The sequence below is a fragment of the Phasianus colchicus genome, chromosome 28, assembly GCF_987193195.1.
Source record: "Phasianus colchicus chromosome 28, bPhaCol1.hap1.1, whole genome shotgun sequence".
Lineage (NCBI taxonomy): Eukaryota > Metazoa > Chordata > Aves > Galliformes > Phasianidae > Phasianus > Phasianus colchicus.
This window is the reverse complement of record NC_143463.1, coordinates 1,114,148-1,132,420: the sequence shown is the minus strand read 5'-3', so window position 1 is coordinate 1,132,420 and position 18,273 is coordinate 1,114,148. Positions and strand designations below refer to the sequence as shown.

The 18,273-nt window shown below is 54.1% G+C and overlaps 1 protein-coding gene across 10 annotated transcripts; it reads left to right on the top strand.

Moving 5' to 3' along the window:
- Positions 1 to 2,898: 2,898 nt before the first annotated feature.
- On the top strand, positions 2,899 to 16,956 carry LOC149914719 (maestro heat-like repeat-containing protein family member 7). Of its 10 annotated transcripts, XM_090126027.1 has the most exons (19): positions 8,561 to 9,308; positions 9,410 to 9,888; positions 10,050 to 10,166; positions 10,320 to 10,399; positions 10,559 to 10,679; positions 10,881 to 10,970; positions 11,176 to 11,268; positions 11,482 to 11,659; positions 12,045 to 12,151; positions 12,477 to 12,626; positions 12,799 to 12,953; positions 13,088 to 13,226; positions 13,310 to 13,447; positions 13,887 to 14,063; positions 14,415 to 14,570; positions 14,989 to 15,090; positions 15,181 to 15,283; positions 15,478 to 15,537; positions 16,437 to 16,956. In XM_090126027.1, the coding sequence occupies exons 1-19, from the start codon at positions 8,867 to 8,869 to the stop codon at positions 16,547 to 16,549; spliced, it is 3,000 nt and encodes a 999-aa protein (XP_089982153.1). In that variant the 5' UTR covers positions 8,561 to 8,866; the 3' UTR covers positions 16,550 to 16,956. The 10 variants fall into 10 exon arrangements, 9 of the variants coding, with proteins under 9 accessions (XP_089982158.1, XP_089982157.1, XP_089982159.1 ...); XM_090126032.1 differs by lacking the exon at positions 8,561 to 9,308 and adding an exon at positions 2,899 to 3,025 and having other exon boundaries at positions 9,815 to 9,888; positions 11,176 to 11,659; XM_090126031.1 differs by lacking the exon at positions 8,561 to 9,308 and adding an exon at positions 3,560 to 4,025 and having other exon boundaries at positions 9,815 to 9,888; positions 11,176 to 11,659.
- Positions 16,957 to 18,273: the final 1,317 nt, after the last annotated feature.

Here is an 18,273-nt window from a genome sequence, read left to right as displayed (position 1 = left end):
TTCTCCAAGGGGAAACCATGAGCCAACCTGGTAGCTTTCTCTAATGGCACCACCGGCTGTGCAGTTGGGCGGAGAGCAGTGGATCTTGCGTCCCTTATGTTCAGCAAGCTCCCTCAGCTGGCTGTCATCAGTGGCGCTGAGTGTGGCTGGCGGCCTGCAACCAGTGGTGCGAGGGCTTTGGATTGCCCCCATTGCTGCTGATGCCCACACCTCCTGGCTGCTGCGCTGCTCTGTGTGTCTCTGCACGGTCCCTACTGGAGCATGAAAGCCACAGGAGAGGAGGAGCAGAGAAGCTACAGCCCACACAAGGAGCTTCTGATGTCTTTTAAGTGGAAGGTTTTGAATGAATAGAAAGAGGCTGTGACTCGTTTTTCATGAGCACTCGTCCAAACGCTACAGGTGAAAGAAACAATTTGGCAGAGGACACAAATGTCTGCAGGTACGCTAAGAAGCAGCAAGAAAAGCGAACGTGCGTGCAGCTGGACCTGCTGTGCAGACGTACAGACAGGCATAAAGATACCTCACGTGTCATGGCTCTTCTGCCTCCACACTGTTTGGCTCCTGGCAGTTTTGTCTTCAGACAGGGACTCAGTCAAGTCTGTACACCCAGAGCAGGATTTTCCAGGTGGTGACTGGTCACCAGCGCTGCCCCCCAGGGCTCAGTGCTGGGGCCACTCCTATTGAACACCTTTATCGGTGATCTTGATGAGGGGATTGAGTGCACCCTCAGTATGTTCACAGACCACCCCAAGCTGGGAGGGAGCGCTGATCTGCCGGAGGGGAGAAAGGCACTGCAGAGGGAGCTGGATAGACTGGAGAGATGGGCCAAGGCAAAGTGGGTGAGTTTCAATAGGGCCAAGTGTCGGGTCCTGCATTTTGCTCACAACAGCCCCAGGCAACCCTACAGGCTTGGGGAGGAGTGGCTGGAGAGCCGCCTGACGGAAAGGGACCTTGGTGGACTGACGGACAGTCGGCTGAACATGAGCCAGCAGTGTGACCTAGGAGGTCATTTTAGTGGCTTTGGCTGATGGCTGTGCAGTGCAAGCAGGGTGGGAACAGAAGTGAGATTTCTAAGCTTAGGTTGTATTTTTTGCCATCTAAAACTAAATTCAAGATGCTACTTTTCTCTGTTTGGGTGGGATGATTTAGCTACGGAAGTTAATGAGCATAATTCAGATTTCTGTATTAGTTCAGCAAGCGGTGTGTTACAAAAAGCAGTAGGAAGACTTGGCTGTTTGGGCTGAAGGGGTCACTCCATGGGTATCGTTGGCCATTTTTCAAGTGTAATTTTCCCACTCTGCTTTGAGTAGAAGGTGAAATATGTAGTAAATCATCTCTCTCTCTCTCTCTCCCTCTCTCTCTCTCTCTGTAAAGTGTATCTAATGAAATTATGTTTCTCAGACATACTGTTAACCATTTAACCATGTTAACCAAGTTAACCAAGCCTTTTCTAAATTCATTGTTATACAAATGGATGCAATCAGTGTAAAAGTATTTTCACAGTGCACCTTCCAACTACTGGGCAGCATTTCCCCTTCTGACCCACAGCTTCTATACCACACTCACACAGTGTTTGAGAGCTTTTTGCAGTTTTTCCCTGTATTTATTTTTGTTTCACATGGGCCAGTTTTCACATTGCCTATTCTCCTTGAGGATTTTCCTGTAGATATGGTTGCTCTGTGATCTTAAATACCCATGAAATACAATGAATGTGCTTTTTTTTTTTCTTTTGATTTTTTCTTTTATTTTTTTCTGTAAAGAATGGGCAGAAAGGCAGCTTGAATGAGGGGGAACCTCTTGCTACCTGAGCCACTGATTTCTTAACAGCTGCTGTATGGGAGACGTGTTGCCTTGTAGCCTTACGGAGAGGTGTTTTATCTTAAACCCCTCAGTGACAGCATGCAGAATTTCTCCTTGGATTTGGGGCTGTATCCTGAAAGTTTGGAAACACTTTCTTTTCTTTTTTCACATAGAGAGGTGCTCAAAGAAAGCAGTAATGTGGGAGAAGCTGAATTCAGCAGGCTAAGCGTTGGTGATTCACAGTGCTTTCTAAAAGGCTGCTTACAGTTTGAGAATAATTCCTCACTGTAAACTACAAGACGCAGACAAACTACTGTATTCCAGTTATTTTCTTTGTGTGTGTCTGTCGTCTTCAGACAGATTTCCTTCCTCTTGCTTTTGATGCTGAGCTTCGTCATAACTTTAAGTTGGTGCTCTGCAGTGGGAGGCTTTCTTCTGCTTTACTGAACCAAAAAACATTGCTGCTGCTTTTTCTCTTCATCAAAAATTTTCTCTTTTCATTTTCAGGATAATTCATATGTTCTGCTCCCATAAAATCCAGTGCCACCTTGCCCTCCTTTCCTATGTAGTCTTGCAGGTGAAACAGCTCTCAGGGATTTGGAGGATAAGCCAGCATTTGTGCTCTGCTGTCTGATATCAGGTGTGGAGCTTGAAGGAGACGTGCAGTGAACTTGTCAGGAAAAATGATTCTAAGGCTTCTCTGAAGGGAGAAGTTAATCAGTGCAGTTCATGTCAGAGCGTTTGAGACTAACTACCCATACAGAAGAACAAGGTAACAGTATTCTGGGTGAAACAGTGCAAAATGAGTTCTGAAAAACTTACACTGGGGGAGTCTGGGGGAAGGAATAACAGCATAAGCACAGGAAGGAATAGATAAGCTGATCTTTTAACTGTGTAGGTGTGGTAGTGAGGGTCTGGCGCCCGGAAGATATCGCGTTGTACGGGAAGACAGGGTCCCCCTCCCGATAGCCAATAGCGTTCAGTGCCCAGGTAATATAAGGCTGTTTTTCCCGCCAATAAACACCATTTGCCGTCCACCACATTGTTGTCAGTGAGCCGACGGACTGAGCGACCTGGGATTGGTCGCCATGCCTACGATAGGCAACAAGTGGTGCCGAAACCCGGGATTGTCGCCTGGACGGGTGAACGGCGGCCGGAGCGGCAGGACCAGGCCGGCGGGGAGGACGCTCCCGGACCAACAAGGAGGATGGAAGTCCTTGTGAAGGTCGTATCGCAGTTAGATAAGCAGTGGGGCATCGATTGTAAGCCCAAAGATTTTACTCTCGCTATTGCGAGGCTTTTGCAAATTAGGGTAATTGACCAGCCGGTGGATATTCTCCACCCCGAAGTGTGGGATAAATGCACTAAAGCGTTAACTGAGGAGACGATGTCCTCGGGCTGTGGGAGAAGCCTAGAGTCGTGGGGGAGAGTCGTGCGGGCCCTGCGCAGGGCCATGCGGGAGCGGGAGAGCTGGAGGGCGGCAGAGAGCCGTTTGTTGGCCGCCCCGGGACTGGGAGTCGGGGCGGCCACGCGGACTTTGCACCCCTCTGACAATGACGATTACATGTCCTCTCAGTCGAACCCCGACCCGCTCACGGAGGGACAAAAACGTGCTAAATCCTTCTGGGGTGGGTTAATCGAGGAGGCCAGGGCTGCCGCGGAGAAATCAGAGCCCGAGGAAGTGTGGGCTCGACCGCCCCCCTATGCGCCCCAAGATGGCGCCGAGCCAGGAGAGGGAGGGCGGGGGGAAGGCGCCCTTGGCGGGAACATCGAGGAGGTGTTAGATAAAGGCGGTGGGAGCGACCGGGAAGGTGAGGGGAGCGTGAGTGAAGGGTGGAAAGCCAATCAGAGCGGCCGTCTGAAGAAATGCCGCTGTGGGGCGAACATCCCGCTGGGCAGAGGGCGGGACGAACCAAGAGGGAGGGAGCGGCCTGCCCGCAAGGGAGGCGGGCGGGGCCGGAGCCTAACAAAAAGGTACGGGAAACCGGAAGTGGCCGCTCAGTCGGGCTCTGACTCCGGATCAGACGCTAGCTGCGATGAGTGGTCCCCCTCCCGATAGCCAATAGCGTTCAGTGCCCAGGTTATATAAGGCTGTTTTTACCGCCAATAAACGCCATTTGCCGTCCACCACATTGCTGTCAGCGAGCCGATGGACCGAGCGACCTGAGATTGGTCGCCGTGCCGTTCCCGAACCAGGTCGCCACGCCTACGATAGGCAACAGTAGGTGGGCACAATGGGGCTCTGTGGGGTCTCTGACCTTTATGCTTTCCGAACACTTCTCTCTTTGTTGCTTCAGCTGTTGTGTTGCAGTGGCTTGTTCCGAGCAATTGAGTGGCTGTGACGCCTTTGTCGCTGTGCACCTTTAGCTCACGGTCTGTGTGCATGGGCTGCTTCAGGCCCTGACAGAACCAGCAGCTGATCCTCAGCACCCTTCTGCCGTTAGATAGGCGCTAGCTGGCACTGTGTTTGTAGCAGGAACCAATAATCTCTCAGGAAGAAAACAAGCATCTGCTTCCCATGGACTGTAATGGAAAAGCCAAACAAGCTGGTCTGCAGCTCTCGTTAGTCACCAAAACTGTACTGCAGTGCGAAGCTGAGCAAACTGTGAAAGGAGATTCCCTTCATGTGCACGTTTGTCCTCGAGCAACAGGACACCGCATGTTCAGTTTAGGGTGTTTTTTATGCACCCTTGTTCATTGTAATCCTGTGCGAAGCCTTGTAGCTGCAGCCTGAGCAGGGCGTGGGTGGAAGAGGCTCCTAGAAATCCTCTTTACACCCCAGAATGTTTGAAAACCTTTTTCTTTTGTGTGTACTAAGAAGATTGTGGTGCTGTATAGAATCATAGAATCACAAGGTTGGAGACGACCTATAAGATCATCTAGTCCAACCGTCTTCACACTGCCACTGCTACCACAAGCTGCTAAACCAGATCTCGCAGCTCCTCGTCCAGACGCCTCCTGAACACTGCCAGGGACGGCGACTCCACCGCCTCCCATGGCAGGCCATTCCAGTGCCTGACCACTCTCTGAGAGAAGAAGTTCTTCCTTAAGTCTAACCTAAACCTCTTCTGGTACAACTTGCAGCCATTTCCCTGGGTCCTGTTCATTGCCTGGGAGAAGAGGCCAAACCCCTCTTCACCACAACCTCCCTTCAGGAAGTTGTAGAGTGCAGTGAGGTCTCCCCTGAGCCTCCTCTTCTCCAAACTAAACAATGCCAGCTCCCTCAGCCGCTCCTCATAAGACCTGTGCTCCAGACCCCTCACCAGCTTCGTTGCCCTTCTCTGGACACGCTCCAGGGCCTCAATGTCTTTCCTGTAGTGAGGGGCCCAAAACTGAACACAATATTCGGGGTGCGGCCTCACCAGAGCTGAGTACAGGGGATGATCACCTCCCTGCTCCTGCTGGCCACACTGTTTCTAATGCAGGCCAGGATGGTGCTGGCCCTCTTGGCCACCTGGGCACACTGTCGGCTCATGTTCAGCCGAGCATCAACCACCACCCCCAGGTCCCTTTCCTCTTCGCAGTCATCCAGCCACTCGTCCCCAAGCCTATAGCGCTGCATGGGGTTGTTGTGGCCAAAGTGCAGGACCCGGCACTTGGCCTTGCTGAACCTCATTCCATTCACCTCAGCCCAGCGATCCAGCTTATCTAAGTCCCTCTGAAGGGCCTCCCTACCCCCAGGCAGATCCACACCACCTCCCAGCTTGGTGTCATCTGCAAACTTACTGAGGGTACACTCAATCCCCTCGTCTAGGTCATCAGTAAAGATATTAAACAAGATAGGCCCCAGTACCGACCCCTGGGGGACACCACTTGAAACAGGTCGCCAGCTGGACTTCGCTCCATTAACCACCACCCGTTGAGCACGGCCCTCCAGCCAGTTTCTTACCCAAAGGAGTGTGTACCTGTCCAGGCCACGGGCAGCCAGTTTCCGCAGAAGAAGCCTGTGAGAGACCGTGTCAAAGGCTTTGCTGAAGTCCAGGTAGACTACATCAACAGCCTTTCCCTCATCTACCAGGCTGGTCACCCAGTCATAGAAGGAGATGAGGTTGGTCAAGCACGACCTGCCTTTCATGAACCCGTGCTGGCTGGGCCTGATCCCCTGGACACCACGCACATGCCGTGCAATCTCCCCCAAGATGATTTGCTCCATTACTTTCCCCGGTACCGAGGTCAGGCTGACAGGCCTGTAGTTCCCCGGATCCTCCTTACGGCCCGTCTTGAAGATGGGAGTCACATCAGCAAGCCTCCAATCCTCTGGGACCTCTCCAGTTAACCAGGAGCGCTGACAGATGGCCGAGAGCGGCTCAGCAATCACCCCCACCTGCTCCCTCAGCACCCGAGGGTGCAGCCATCCGGTCCCATGGACTTGTGACAGTCCAGATGGAGGAGGAGTTCTCTGACTGTCTCCACCTGAATCGCTGGGGGTGCTTTCTGAGTAGCATCCCAGACTTCCAGATCAGGGCATAAAATGCCCAGAGGATAACTGGTCTGGCTAAAGGCAGATGTAAAGAAGGCATTGAGGACCTCAGCCTTCTCCTTGTCCTCAGTGGCCACATTCCCTGCTGCATCAAGTAAAGGATGAGAATTGTCCTTGGTTCTTCTTTTGCTGTTGATATATTTATAAAAGGATTTTTTATTGTCTTTTACTGCAGTGGCCAATCTGAGTTCAAGTTGGGCTTTTGCCTTCCTAACTTCCTCCCTGCATACCTTAGAACTTCCTTGTAATCTCCCCAACTAGCCTGTCCCTTCTTCCAGAGGACGTAGACTCTCTTTTTCTTCCTGAGTCTCAACAGTAGTTCCCGGCTCATCCACACTGGTCGCAACCCCTGCGGCTTGCCAACGCTCTGTGTTGTAAGCCTTGTGGCCACTTCTCTCCCTTCCTTAAGCCATTCATTCTCTTTTTTCTTTTCAAAATCTTCTCTCTAAACAAAGGAGTATCCATATTCCATACTGGATTTCATTGCCACTGTTGGGTCCAAACCCCAAGCCCTGTGCAAGCACGGGACAAAGCTTTGTTGTAAACCAGTGAGTGGAAGGTGAGATAGTGATTGCATTTTGGAATCAATGTTTTAGCTGAACAGCAAGACAAATGAGAGCTTATCATTTGTCCGACGTCTCAAATGGCCTGGGAAACAGAATTTTTAATTGCGCTTCAATGTGCTTAGCTTTAAACCACTTTAGAATAATTTAAGTGTTTTTTATACAAAATCATATTTACATGCCATTGTCATTTGTCAGCATAATGCCTTTCTTGAAATGCTAAGGTCTAGAAAGTGAATGGGACTCTTCATGTCAAAAGACTCCGTTCAAAACCACACGAGCAGCAAGTGGACACGGAGTTCAGGAAGAAAGAGTTGTATTGGACCCACGTTTTCCCGTTGGCTGTTAACAAAGCGATGATCCTTTGTAAGGTAAACGCTGCTGCGTAGCTCAGCTGCCCAGCGTTCATCACACTGAAATCGTGAGCAATAAGCTATTTTAAGCAAGGTTAGGCCAAACCGCTTTACATTTGGGCAGAACAGTAACTTCTCTGTTCAACTCTGTTCGTAATGATGTCGGTGATGCCTTGTGATTGAGTGGTGGATTTTGTTTTGCATCACCTTGTAGTTCTCTGGGCAGTGTCACTGCCTGCCTCAGCTGCTGCCAACCCATTTTCAGACGGCTTACATTTCATTTAAAAGAAGGAATTGTGAGAAAATGTACAAATTGGAAAGCAGACACAAAAGGATGGAAGCGTTACATGGAGCTCATGAAAACTACATAATGATCTAGACTTTACCATTTCAAAATGTTGTGGTTTTATTTTTGTTTTTTTTTCCTCTTAGAATATGCATGCCAAATGTCCTGTCTTTTTCAATGATTTGTAATATACATTTTAAGACTGGAAACTTTTTGTACAACACACTCAAATAAATGTTTTGCATTTTATTTGTTTAGTTTTGCTGAACCAATGCAGAGGGCTGTTGAGTCACTCTGTCCCAAGGGAGGACCTTCTGGTATCCAAGAGGCAGAGGATCACGGAGTGTCCACTCCTAAAGGGGTTCAGTGGGATCACATGGAGTGTAGCGGGTGAACAATAAATCAATGAACCCTTTCCCTTAAATTTTGTGCAGGCAGTGCTATGGGGAAAATGCTGCCCTTAGCACTGCAAAGAGCCTGCATAGCAGGAGCAGAGAAAGGCACTACAGTGGGAGCTGGATAGACTGGAGAGATGGGCCAGAGTACACCTTGAGTTTCAAGAGGGCCAAGTGTCAGGTCCTGCATTTTGGTCACAACAGCCCCAGGCAACCCTACAGGCTTGGGGAGGAGTGGCTGGAGAGCCGCCAGTCGGCTGAACATGAGCCAGCAGTGTGCCCAGGTGGCCAGGAAGGCCAATGGCATCCTGGCTTGGATGAGGAATGGTGTGGTGAGCAGGACCAGGGAAGTCATCCTGCCCCTGTAGTGGGCACTGGTGAGGCCTCACCTCGAGTGCTGGGTTCAGCTTTGGGCAGCTCAGTAGAGAAAGGACATGGAGGTGCTGGAGCAGGTCCAAAGAAGGGCAACAAGGCCTGGCGTTTTGGATACTCCTGTCTCTCTTGTTTTGTTTGATTTGGTTAATTTAGTGAATTCCTGCTCCTCCTCAGATCGCTGCCATTGTGTTTTCTCTTGGTTAAAACCATCTGCTAGCTCTCTGCCCTTCCCCCTCTCCCGGAGCGCACGCGGCCCGGGGCCGGCCGGCTCGCGGAAGCCCTCTGGAGCCCTTCCTTTTCTCTTTTTCCCGGGGCCGTGCCCCCCCGTCACGGACTTCTGTCTAGGGACAACCCCGTGACAGCCTCGCACACAGCGAGGGGGTGAGGCACGGAAAAGGCTGCGTAGAGATGTGCTTGACGCCCCTGGAGACTTCAAAGGCAAGGCTGGAGCAGGCCCGGGCATCATGGTGGAGCTGTGGTGTCTGTGTTCATTGGGGGGGAGTTGGACCAGATGGCCTTCAGAGGTCCCTTCCAACTCTAAGGGTTCTGTGATTCTGTGATTCTATGATTCCTGGGGTAGGAATGGATGCAATATTTGCTGTGATCCATCCTTTATGCAACACGGGAGCATAACCAGATGTGTTTGGTCTGCGCCCCTACAAGCTGCTGAGAGTACAGACGCAGTTCTAAAGGCCGCCCACTGTGATGCCATCAGTGACATCACAGAGGGTCAGGGCAGCCTAGGTGATCGCCGAAGGGAAAGCCAGAACAGTCGCGACAGCGACAGCGACAGGACAGGGAAGGAGCACAGGGACCTTCAAGGCATTCCTGAGCACAGCCCAGTTCTTGCCATGGCACTGCCGCCTGCTCGTAAGAGCCGTAAGAGCCGGCGAATCTGTCTCTCCTTTTCCCCTCCCTTTGCCAGACCTGGTTCCCAGTCCAATGAGATGCAGGTGGGACCCCCCCGCAGGCCAAGGTTGGCTCGGCAGGCGTGGGCTCCGGAAAGGGAGGAGAAAGAAGAAAGGGAGGAAAGAGAAAAGGAGATCATACGTCCATGTGAGTCATGGGTGGGAAGCACTGGGGACAGCGGTCCTGCTTGACTCAAAGCTGGCACCCACATCTTCTGGCACCTCCTTTCCTGAAACTTCCTTTCCCAGCATGGAGTCCAGCTCCAGCTAAAGGGGTCGTGGAACCACGGGCTCCAGGAATGGTTGGCTGTGAAGGGATCTCAAAGCCCTCACAGGCCCAGCCCCTGTTGTGGGCTGGTTGCCACTCACTGGATCAGGCGGCCCGCAGCCCCATCCAGCCTGGCCTCAAGCACCTCCAAAGATGGGGCAGCCGCAGCTTCTCTGGGCAGCCTGCGCCAGTGCCAACCTCTCCCAGACTGTTGGGACGGCTGTCGAGAGGCTGCTGGGCTGGCAGGAAGTACCCGCATTTCCCCCAGAGGTGTCAGGGAAGCAGGCAGGATGGATGGCTCCATGCCATGCGCTGGGGCCGTTCTTTCCCTCGCTCCTTGCCTTCAGCCCCTCTCTGCAGTGCTCATTCTTCTCCTCCTTGCTTAGGTGCTCGCATCTTGGAGATGTGGAGACAAAGAGCCGTTGCATGCATCTGTGATTTTCTGATGAGAAGGGACACGGTAAGAGCAGCTGTTTCCACTCACGGTGGAAACAGCCCCAGTTCTTCTCCAGGCCGCTACCCTGCAGGCACTGCATTTGCACTGCACCCCATGATGCTTGGGGTCCTGCTGGCCGTGGACCTCACCATCATGCCCCCTCTTGTTCCCTCTGTGACTACCAGGATGAGGAAGAGAAAATCAAATTCCTGAGCAGCATCTGCACGCTGTGCAAATGCAAGGACATGTCACTCAACTTGGATGCTTTCTGCCGAGAGCACCAGCTGGCAGAGAATGTCCAGGTGGGGAGACAGGCAGTGGGCTGGAGATGGGGGCATGGATGGCCTGCACCCTTTTGTGGACAAGGCTGGCATGGGGAGACCTGAGCATGGACATGGAAGTGTCTTCTGGTGGCTGCCACATCCCATCCATCCCATCCCTCTTGTGTTCTGTAGGCGCTGATCGATGAGGAGCCCAAGGAGTCTTTGTCCTCAGCGATAAAGCAGGAAGCCATGATGAGCTTTGCCAACATGAGGTAGCTGCCCAGGCCCACATCTGGCTGGCATGGCCACAGGGCACGCTCCTGGCGTCCCTGAAGCTGGCAGGGAGGCTTCCTCCTCCCCGTGGAGGTCCACGTCCTCCTTCCCAAAGCTTCGAGGCACGGTGTCCAACAGGCTTCTCTCTCCCCTTCCAGCACTGTGGAGACAGCACTGGAAGGCAAAACGGAGAGCATCCTGAATTCCTGCTTCAACAGCGTCTTCTTTTTGCCTCCGGAACTGTGCATAAAAGAAGAGGAGAAAAACCTCTACCTTGAGGTGTGTGCTGGGTGAGCCACCGGAGCTCCAGGTCCCTCTGGGCTGCTCCCTGGCTCCTTGTGCTGAGACCATAGGAGAGCCAGGCAGGGCAGGAAACCAGCTTTGCTTTTCCACCTCGTCTCCTCTCTGGGGATAGAGTTAGGATGAGGTGCCCGGTGAGGTGCCGCAGGTGCCCTTCTGCAACTCTCTGTCCTCTTGCAGACCATGACTGCCATGAACACCATGCTACAAGCCTTGGTGCAGAACTGCCCCGACAGCAGAATGAGCGAGGAGCTGCACAGCATCTTTCAGGTTTGGCAGTTGCAAAGAGCGGGGCCACTAGGAGGGATGCGAATGTCCTTACTGCAGTGACACAGACCCTCCTTGCACGCGATGGTCCTGCAAAGGATCCCGCCCCTGCTGCTCTGTTCTTCCTTCCCCGTGGGGAAGATCCCAGAGCTCCTGCTGGAGCGGCAGAAGCTCCCAGGACAAGTACCAGCAGATTCTCTCTTTGCAGGCTCTGCTCCGCTTCTTCAACTCCCAGGAGATGCATGTCCGTACGAGAGCCCTGTATGGACTTTTACTGATGATCAAGAATTTTATAGCAAAAGTAAGGAGCCAGGCACCCTCCAGCCAGGCTGTCTTCCATTCTCCGTATCCCAGGGCAGCTCAGGGGTGCCTGCAGCCGGGGTGCAGCTGGGAGCTCTCAGCGGGGCTCTGCCCCAAACAAGGGTCCTTGCCGCATCTTTGCCCCCGCTTTTCCCTCTCCAGGCCCTGCTCTGCCTCCACTCAACCCCTCCTCTCTTCTCCTTCTCTCCCCCAGGACTGGCACGACACTGAAAACTCCACGCCTATCTCTGAGTCAGTCATCGAGACCTACTTCCCAATCCTGGGAGAGCTGCTGGGTCACCTCTGCCTTTTCAACTGTGGCTTCGATAGCACCAGAGCTCCAGCTTCAGAAGCGCTTCATCGCCTCCACGCATTTGTCAAACGACAAAGAAGTAAGAGAAGATGGGTTGGGCAGCATCTCTCTGCTCCCATGTCTGCTCGTTTCTCCCATTCTTATGCCTGACCATGGAGTCTGCACGTTCCCTGAGCTCCTTTACTCTTCCGAGCAGCTTCACCATTCCTAAGCTCCCTCTTGTTCCCAGCACCCATCGCCTGTAGCTGTGTAATCCCTTCCCTTCACTCTCCTCAGCATGGGTCCCATCAACCTATGTCTGCTCACCATTGGTCTCCACGCACAGCTCTCCTACACCACGGGTCCCCTTGACCGTGGGTCTCCTCAGAACTCCGTTTTCGCTTTAAAGCACCTTTCACAGATTGCTGAGTTTGATGGCAAAGACATTGTTTCCTTCTGACTCTTCTGTGTTCCCTCCCTTTTAGAAACAAGCCTGTCAGAGGAGATGGAAAACTACGTGAGTCTCCATGAGAAGCTGGAGCATATATGGTTCAGAGATGCTGACTTTCCCAATCCCAGTGATTGTGCCAAGGTAATGTCCTGCCTTGCTGAGGATCTCGTCCATAGCATCAGCAGGAAGCGTTTGTGAGCAAGGGGAGTGCAAGGGCAGCAGATCCAGCCCTCCTGGCTGTGCGCAAGGCCTTCTTACCTAATGCCCATGCCCCCACCTGCAATCCATCTCCCAGAGCCCTTTCTTGCCATCCTGCGCCACGCAGTGACAGAAGCTGATGCTGTCAGCTTTCCTACAGGCTCTGCTGCCCAGCATCTCTCTGCAGAGCTGCTCTCCCTGCTCGACCAAGAAGCGCCATTGGAATGCTCAGTGTGGCATCTCTTCCCTCCCCTGCTTCCACCCACAGGTGTTTGGAGGATACCTCAGGCCTGCTGAGAGGACAGACGTCATCCTCACAGCCATTGAAGCGATGGTTGACTCCAGCATCTATGACAAGGAGGCGGCCTGCAGTGTGATGGCCGTGGCCATGGAAGACCACGCCTTCTGGGTGCCAGAGGTAAGCAACCTTTGGGCACTGCCCCATCCTTGAGCCCTTTCAGGCACTGTTCTTCCCTCCCCAGCCGAGGCCCCTTGGGCTCCTGACGCCATTCTTAGCAATGGGAAGCGCAGTGGTTTCAGCGGCACCTGTGCTAATGGTTGTGGTCTGTTCTCGCGTGTGTCCCCTTTAGAAAGCCCAGATCATAAGCTCCATCCGCAAGAACTTGAGGAGCATCACCGCAAAGGCAGCGCGGCACTGCCTGGACTCCCTGCTCCTCCTTCTGACCAGCCAGATGCCCACGGAAGAAGTCAGGAACCTGCTGAAGTCCTCTCCACCAAGCGACAGGTACTGTCCTCAGCAGCCTGGAGGGCTTTATCCAGGTGCCCTCCTGCTCGCCCAGGACTCTCCAAGCAACGTGGGCCTGCAGTGATCTAGCTGTGGCTAAGGCAGCCCCACCTACAATGTATTTGGGCTTGTAGCAACACCCTGGACATGTGGGAGGTGATGCTCTGCATGCCGCGGACCTTGGAGAAGGTTTTGAAGGAGGTGACCAAGGGCTCACAGCTGAGCAGGCTGGTAGAAGGCGTCACAGAAGACACCTGTATCATCTTCTTGGCTGTGAGTTAATGGATAACGCTTTGCTGCCCTTCAGGGCTGCATGTGCCCCTGCAGGCTCTCACCTGTCCATGTCTGTGTTTCAGCTAGTGGCAAAGAATGAAGATAATGAGGACTTTTTTGGTGACCTACGCCACCTCAAGACTTTTCTGAAGCACCCAAGCGTGGAGATGAAGAGCGTGGTGCTCAGAGGGCTTGTCATACTCTCCGAGACACAGGAGAAGGTGAGTGGGCTGTTGTCAACTATAGCGGCACTGGGCTTCTTGGGCAGCGACGGGAGGAGGGTGACGGTCACGGTGGGGCCTGCTGGCTTTGAGGAGCTCTGAGGATGGGACGTCAAAGCCCAGTAGAGCCCAGCTTTTACCGTGGGCTAGCTGTCATCTACCAGAGCAGGCTGCCCCTGGCCCCATCCATCCTGGCCTTGAGCACCTCCAGGAATGGGGTACCTACTTCTCTGGGCAGCCTCACCACCCTCTGAGAAAAGGATTTCCCCACTGGGCTCGCTGAGGCCCCGTCAGTGCTCCCACGGCTGCTTCCGCTGCGATTGCCGTGTCAACTGCCAGGAAGTGAAGCAGGAGGCTGGAGCTCAGGGACCGGAGTGTTTTGCCTTTTGCCCAGGCGGTCATTCCCCGCATCAGACAAAGGAGCTTGCGTTTCCTACAGGCAAGAAAAATGCGGGTCGTGCTGCCAGAGATCATGGCCACCCTGCAGGATGCCAGCGCAGACATCAAGATGAAGGCCCTGTTTGTCATTCAAAACATCATGGGCAGCGTGAAGAGGAAGGAGGCCAGCTCCATCGCTGTGCAGCACGCTGAGGAGCTCCTGCCTCTCTTTGACAATGTAAGTGAGGCTGCTGTAGAGGCAGAGCCCTCGCAGGGGCACTCTGCAGTGCCACCGCCTCTGACCCAGCTGTGTGGGCAGCACTCGCATTGGGCCCCCTCCCCTCCTCGCTCCTCCCGGGGCTCCTTCCGGGCAGAGGGACAGCTGTGGGCCCTCGGAGAGCGCCGTGCCCAGCATCTGCTCCCCGCAGTTGGCTTCCGGCCCTCCATGCCTCCTCCGCTGCCTGTGCAAGGCCAGGCCAGGCCTGGTCCCCACGCACGGTGCGGGAAGGCCTGCAGGCGCCGCGTGCCATGGAGGCGGTGTGAAGGCGGCCCGGCCTCCTCGCGCTAAAATTCTCTTTCTCCCTCCCAGGAGTGCAGTGCCGTGCGGGTGTCCTCCATCCACCTCTACAGAGACATGGTGCAGGCCGTGCTCTGGTGCCACCGGAGCAGAATGAAGGGGACGGTGCGCAGGGCCCTGGTCCCACTGCTCCTTCGGATGAGGGATGAGAACCAGGACGTGGCCCAGGTACAGTCTTCCGTCCCACCGAGGGCACGGTGACACCGTTTGGGTGCTGTGGGTGCCAGGGTGTGTGGCTGCTGCCCGAGGCCCGGAGGACAGGCCCAGCTCCCTGCTGTTCCTCACAGCGGAGCAGGCGGAGGGGTCCTGCTTCCACAGCCTGGGCTCAGAGCTCTGCTACCCGCAGCCTGGGTGTCGAAGGCCTGGGACAGAGCTAGCTGGGAGCCCAGCATTGTGCTGGGTGACCACGGAGGGGCTGCGGCTCCGTGTCTCCGTGTGGCCATCACGCCCTGCTGTCCACGTTCTGTTCCCTTCCCACAGCGTGCTGGGAAAAGGCTCCCGGCTCCCGGCCCTGCCAAGAGGAGGGCAATGCCGGGTCTCCTTCCTCGGGCCGTGGTGCCATCTCCCAGCTTCTGCTTCCCTGCAGGCCGCCAGGAAAGCCATTGTACAAATGGCCAAGCTCCGGCACTGGAACGACCTCCGGGAGCTGGCTGAGAAACAGGAGACGTGGAGGATGGCACAGTGCTTGGTAAGGAGAGCCCCATGGCCCCAGAGCAACGGGAACAGCGCAGGGAGCTGGGGAGCGTCTGCAATGCCCGTGTTCTTGTGCTCTCTCCAGCTGCAGCGGGACCAGAGCGGGGCGCAGGAATACCTGCAGCAGAGCCAGCCCTACCTGCAGGACCCTCAGGCGGCCTTGCGAGAGGAGGCCGTGAGGTTCATTGGTGAGCCACAGCTCCTTTGTCCCTCCCTTGGCAGTGGTTGGCGATCCCAGCCACTGCCCTTTGGCCCTAAGAGCCCCTTGAGTGGGTCCCAGGGCCCTGGTGCCTTGCTCAGGCCTTTCTCAGCCACTCTCGCTGCTGGGGAGCAGTGTGACTCTGCTGCTGGGAGCAGGATCTGACGGGTGCTCTGTGCCTAGGGCTTGCTGCGCGCTACTCAAGGGACCTGAGTGAGGACAAGCTACAGGACATCATCGCGGGTAAGTGAGAGCTGTGGTGCGTGTACTGAAGCTGGGGGCAGAGACCCCCATGCCTCGCTCTCCTACAAGGAAATTCTTGGGGCAGAGGGACGATACAGAACCACAGATTCTAGAAAGGCTGACTTTCAAGCGACCTTAAGGGTCTCAGAACCAGGGAATCCCAGAGAGGTGGGATTGGAAGGGACCTGAAAGGTCATGCAGCCACGAGATCCCAGAATAATTCAGTGGAAAGGGAGCTCAAAGATCATACGACCATGAAATCCCAGAGCGGTAGAATGGTTAGATTGGAAAGAACGTTCAAGGCCATCGTGTTCCAACCCCCTACTGGATGCCCCTGGACGCCCCGCACTGGATCAGGCTGCCAAGGGCTCCATCCACCTGGCCTTGACCACCTCAGGGGGTAGGGAACCCACATGTTTTCTGGGCTGCCTGTGCCAGGGCCTCCCTGCCCTCTGAGGAAAGAACTTTGTCCTAAGTCAGAGTCAGAGGAAAGGGCAGCAAGGCTGATAGTGTGGTGGGAGCCCAAGCTCGATGAAGAGGGAGATGATATCCTGTCATTGTCCCTCGTGTCTGTTGGAAGTAGAATGCCTGCAGAGGAAAGTCTTGGGGAGATTCCTGGAGTGTGTGAAGGAGACCCTCCTTTGCAGGATGTGAGAGAGGCAAGGAGGGAATGCGTCCGCCTGCAAACAGGGAAGGACGTGTGGGTTATGTGATGCTAATGATCTTCTCCAATTGAGATGATTTGGTGATTCTATTGCATTTGGGTCTTTCCTGATCGGCCGCTCCGTTTGTCCTACCCAGCCTGGGACAGAGAGAGGTGTGGCATTGGCACGGTCTGCGGAGTTTGCCTGCGATCTCTGCAGATTGCTTCATCCCTGCTCTGTTTCTTCCTGTTGCAGCCCTCTCGCCTTTGGCCAGTGACGCGGAGAGCTCGGTCCAAAGCTTGGCAGTGCAGACCACATTGATCCTCAGAGCAACCATGAGGACAGCGACATCAAGACGGAGCCTGTGAGCGCTGTGCTGTCTGTTCCACTGAGCTGCAGCACTCCTGTGACAGCTCTGTCCCTCGGAGGAGCACAGCAAACCCAGTGCCCTGCTGCCCTTCACACCGGGTCGTCGCTGCCCGTGCTCAGCAGGCGCCGCCATTCCTGGCCTCTGCTCCTGGCGGCGGGGCAGCGCATCCCTCTGCACCCCCGAGGCCACGGCTGTGCAAGCTGTTGGCTTGGCTGAGCAGCACTGAGTGAAGAGGAATTGTCTCAGGCCACATCTGTGCACATATATACGTATAATGTAACATGGAGTAATGTAATGTAATGTGTGTAATGGATAACATTATGTATACATATATGTATAAGGTATGGAAGTAACAAACCTTCTTTTTGTATATTTAATAGTATATTTTTTGTATTAAATAAAATATTTTTATATCTACAACAGAAAGTTGTGGGAGATTTGATCTTTTTTTCCTCGAACCTAACGCAGCAATTTCTGTTTTGGTGGAAATGGCTGCAATTCTAGATGAGTTCTCGTGATGCTCATCAGAGATCTGGGATCCAGTTTTACACACGGATTCTCCAAGGGGAAACCATGAGCCAACCTGGTAGCTTTCTCTAATGGCACCACCGGCTGTGCAGTTGGGCGGAGAGCAGTGGATCTTGCGTCCCTTATGTTCAGCAAGCTCCCTCAGCTGGCTGTCATCAGTGGCGCTGAGTGTGGCTGGCGGCCTGCAACCAGTGGTGCGAGGGCTTTGGATTGCCCCCATTGCTGCTGATGCCCACACCTCCTGGCTGCTGCGCTGCTCTGTGTGTCTCTGCACGGTCCCTACTGGAGCATGAAAGCCACAGGAGAGGAGGAGCAGAGAAGCTACAGCCCACACAAGGAGCTTCTGATGTCTTTTAAGTGGAAGGTTTTGAATGAATAGAAAGAGGCTGTGACTCGTTTTTCATGAGCACTCGTCCAAACGCTACAGGTGAAAGAAACAATTTGGCAGAGGACACAAATGTCTGCAGGTACGCTAAGAAGCAGCAAGAAAAGCGAACGTGCGTGCAGCTGGACCTGCTGTGCAGACGTACAGACAGGCATAAAGATACCTCACGTGTCATGGCTCTTCTGCCTCCACACTGTTTGGCTCCTGGCAGTTTTGTCTTCAGACAGGGACTCAGTCAAGTCTGTACACCCAGAGCAGGATTTTCCAGGTGGTGACTGGTCACCAGCGCTGCCCCCCAGGGCTCAGTGCTGGGGCCACTCCTATTGAACACCTTTATCGGTGATCTTGATGAGGGGATTGAGTGCACCCTCAGTATGTTCACAGACCACCCCAAGCTGGGAGGGAGCGCTGATCTGCCGGAGGGGAGAAAGGCACTGCAGAGGGAGCTGGATAGACTGGAGAGATGGGCCAAGGCAAAGTGGGTGAGTTTCAATAGGGCCAAGTGTCGGGTCCTGCATTTTGCTCACAACAGCCCCAGGCAACCCTACAGGCTTGGGGAGGAGTGGCTGGAGAGCCGCCTGACGGAAAGGGACCTTGGTGGACTGACGGACAGTCGGCTGAACATGAGCCAGCAGTGTGACCTAGGAGGTCATTTTAGTGGCTTTGGCTGATGGCTGTGCAGTGCAAGCAGGGTGGGAACAGAAGTGAGATTTCTAAGCTTAGGTTGTATTTTTTGCCATCTAAAACTAAATTCAAGATGCTACTTTTCTCTGTTTGGGTGGGATGATTTAGCTACGGAAGTTAATGAG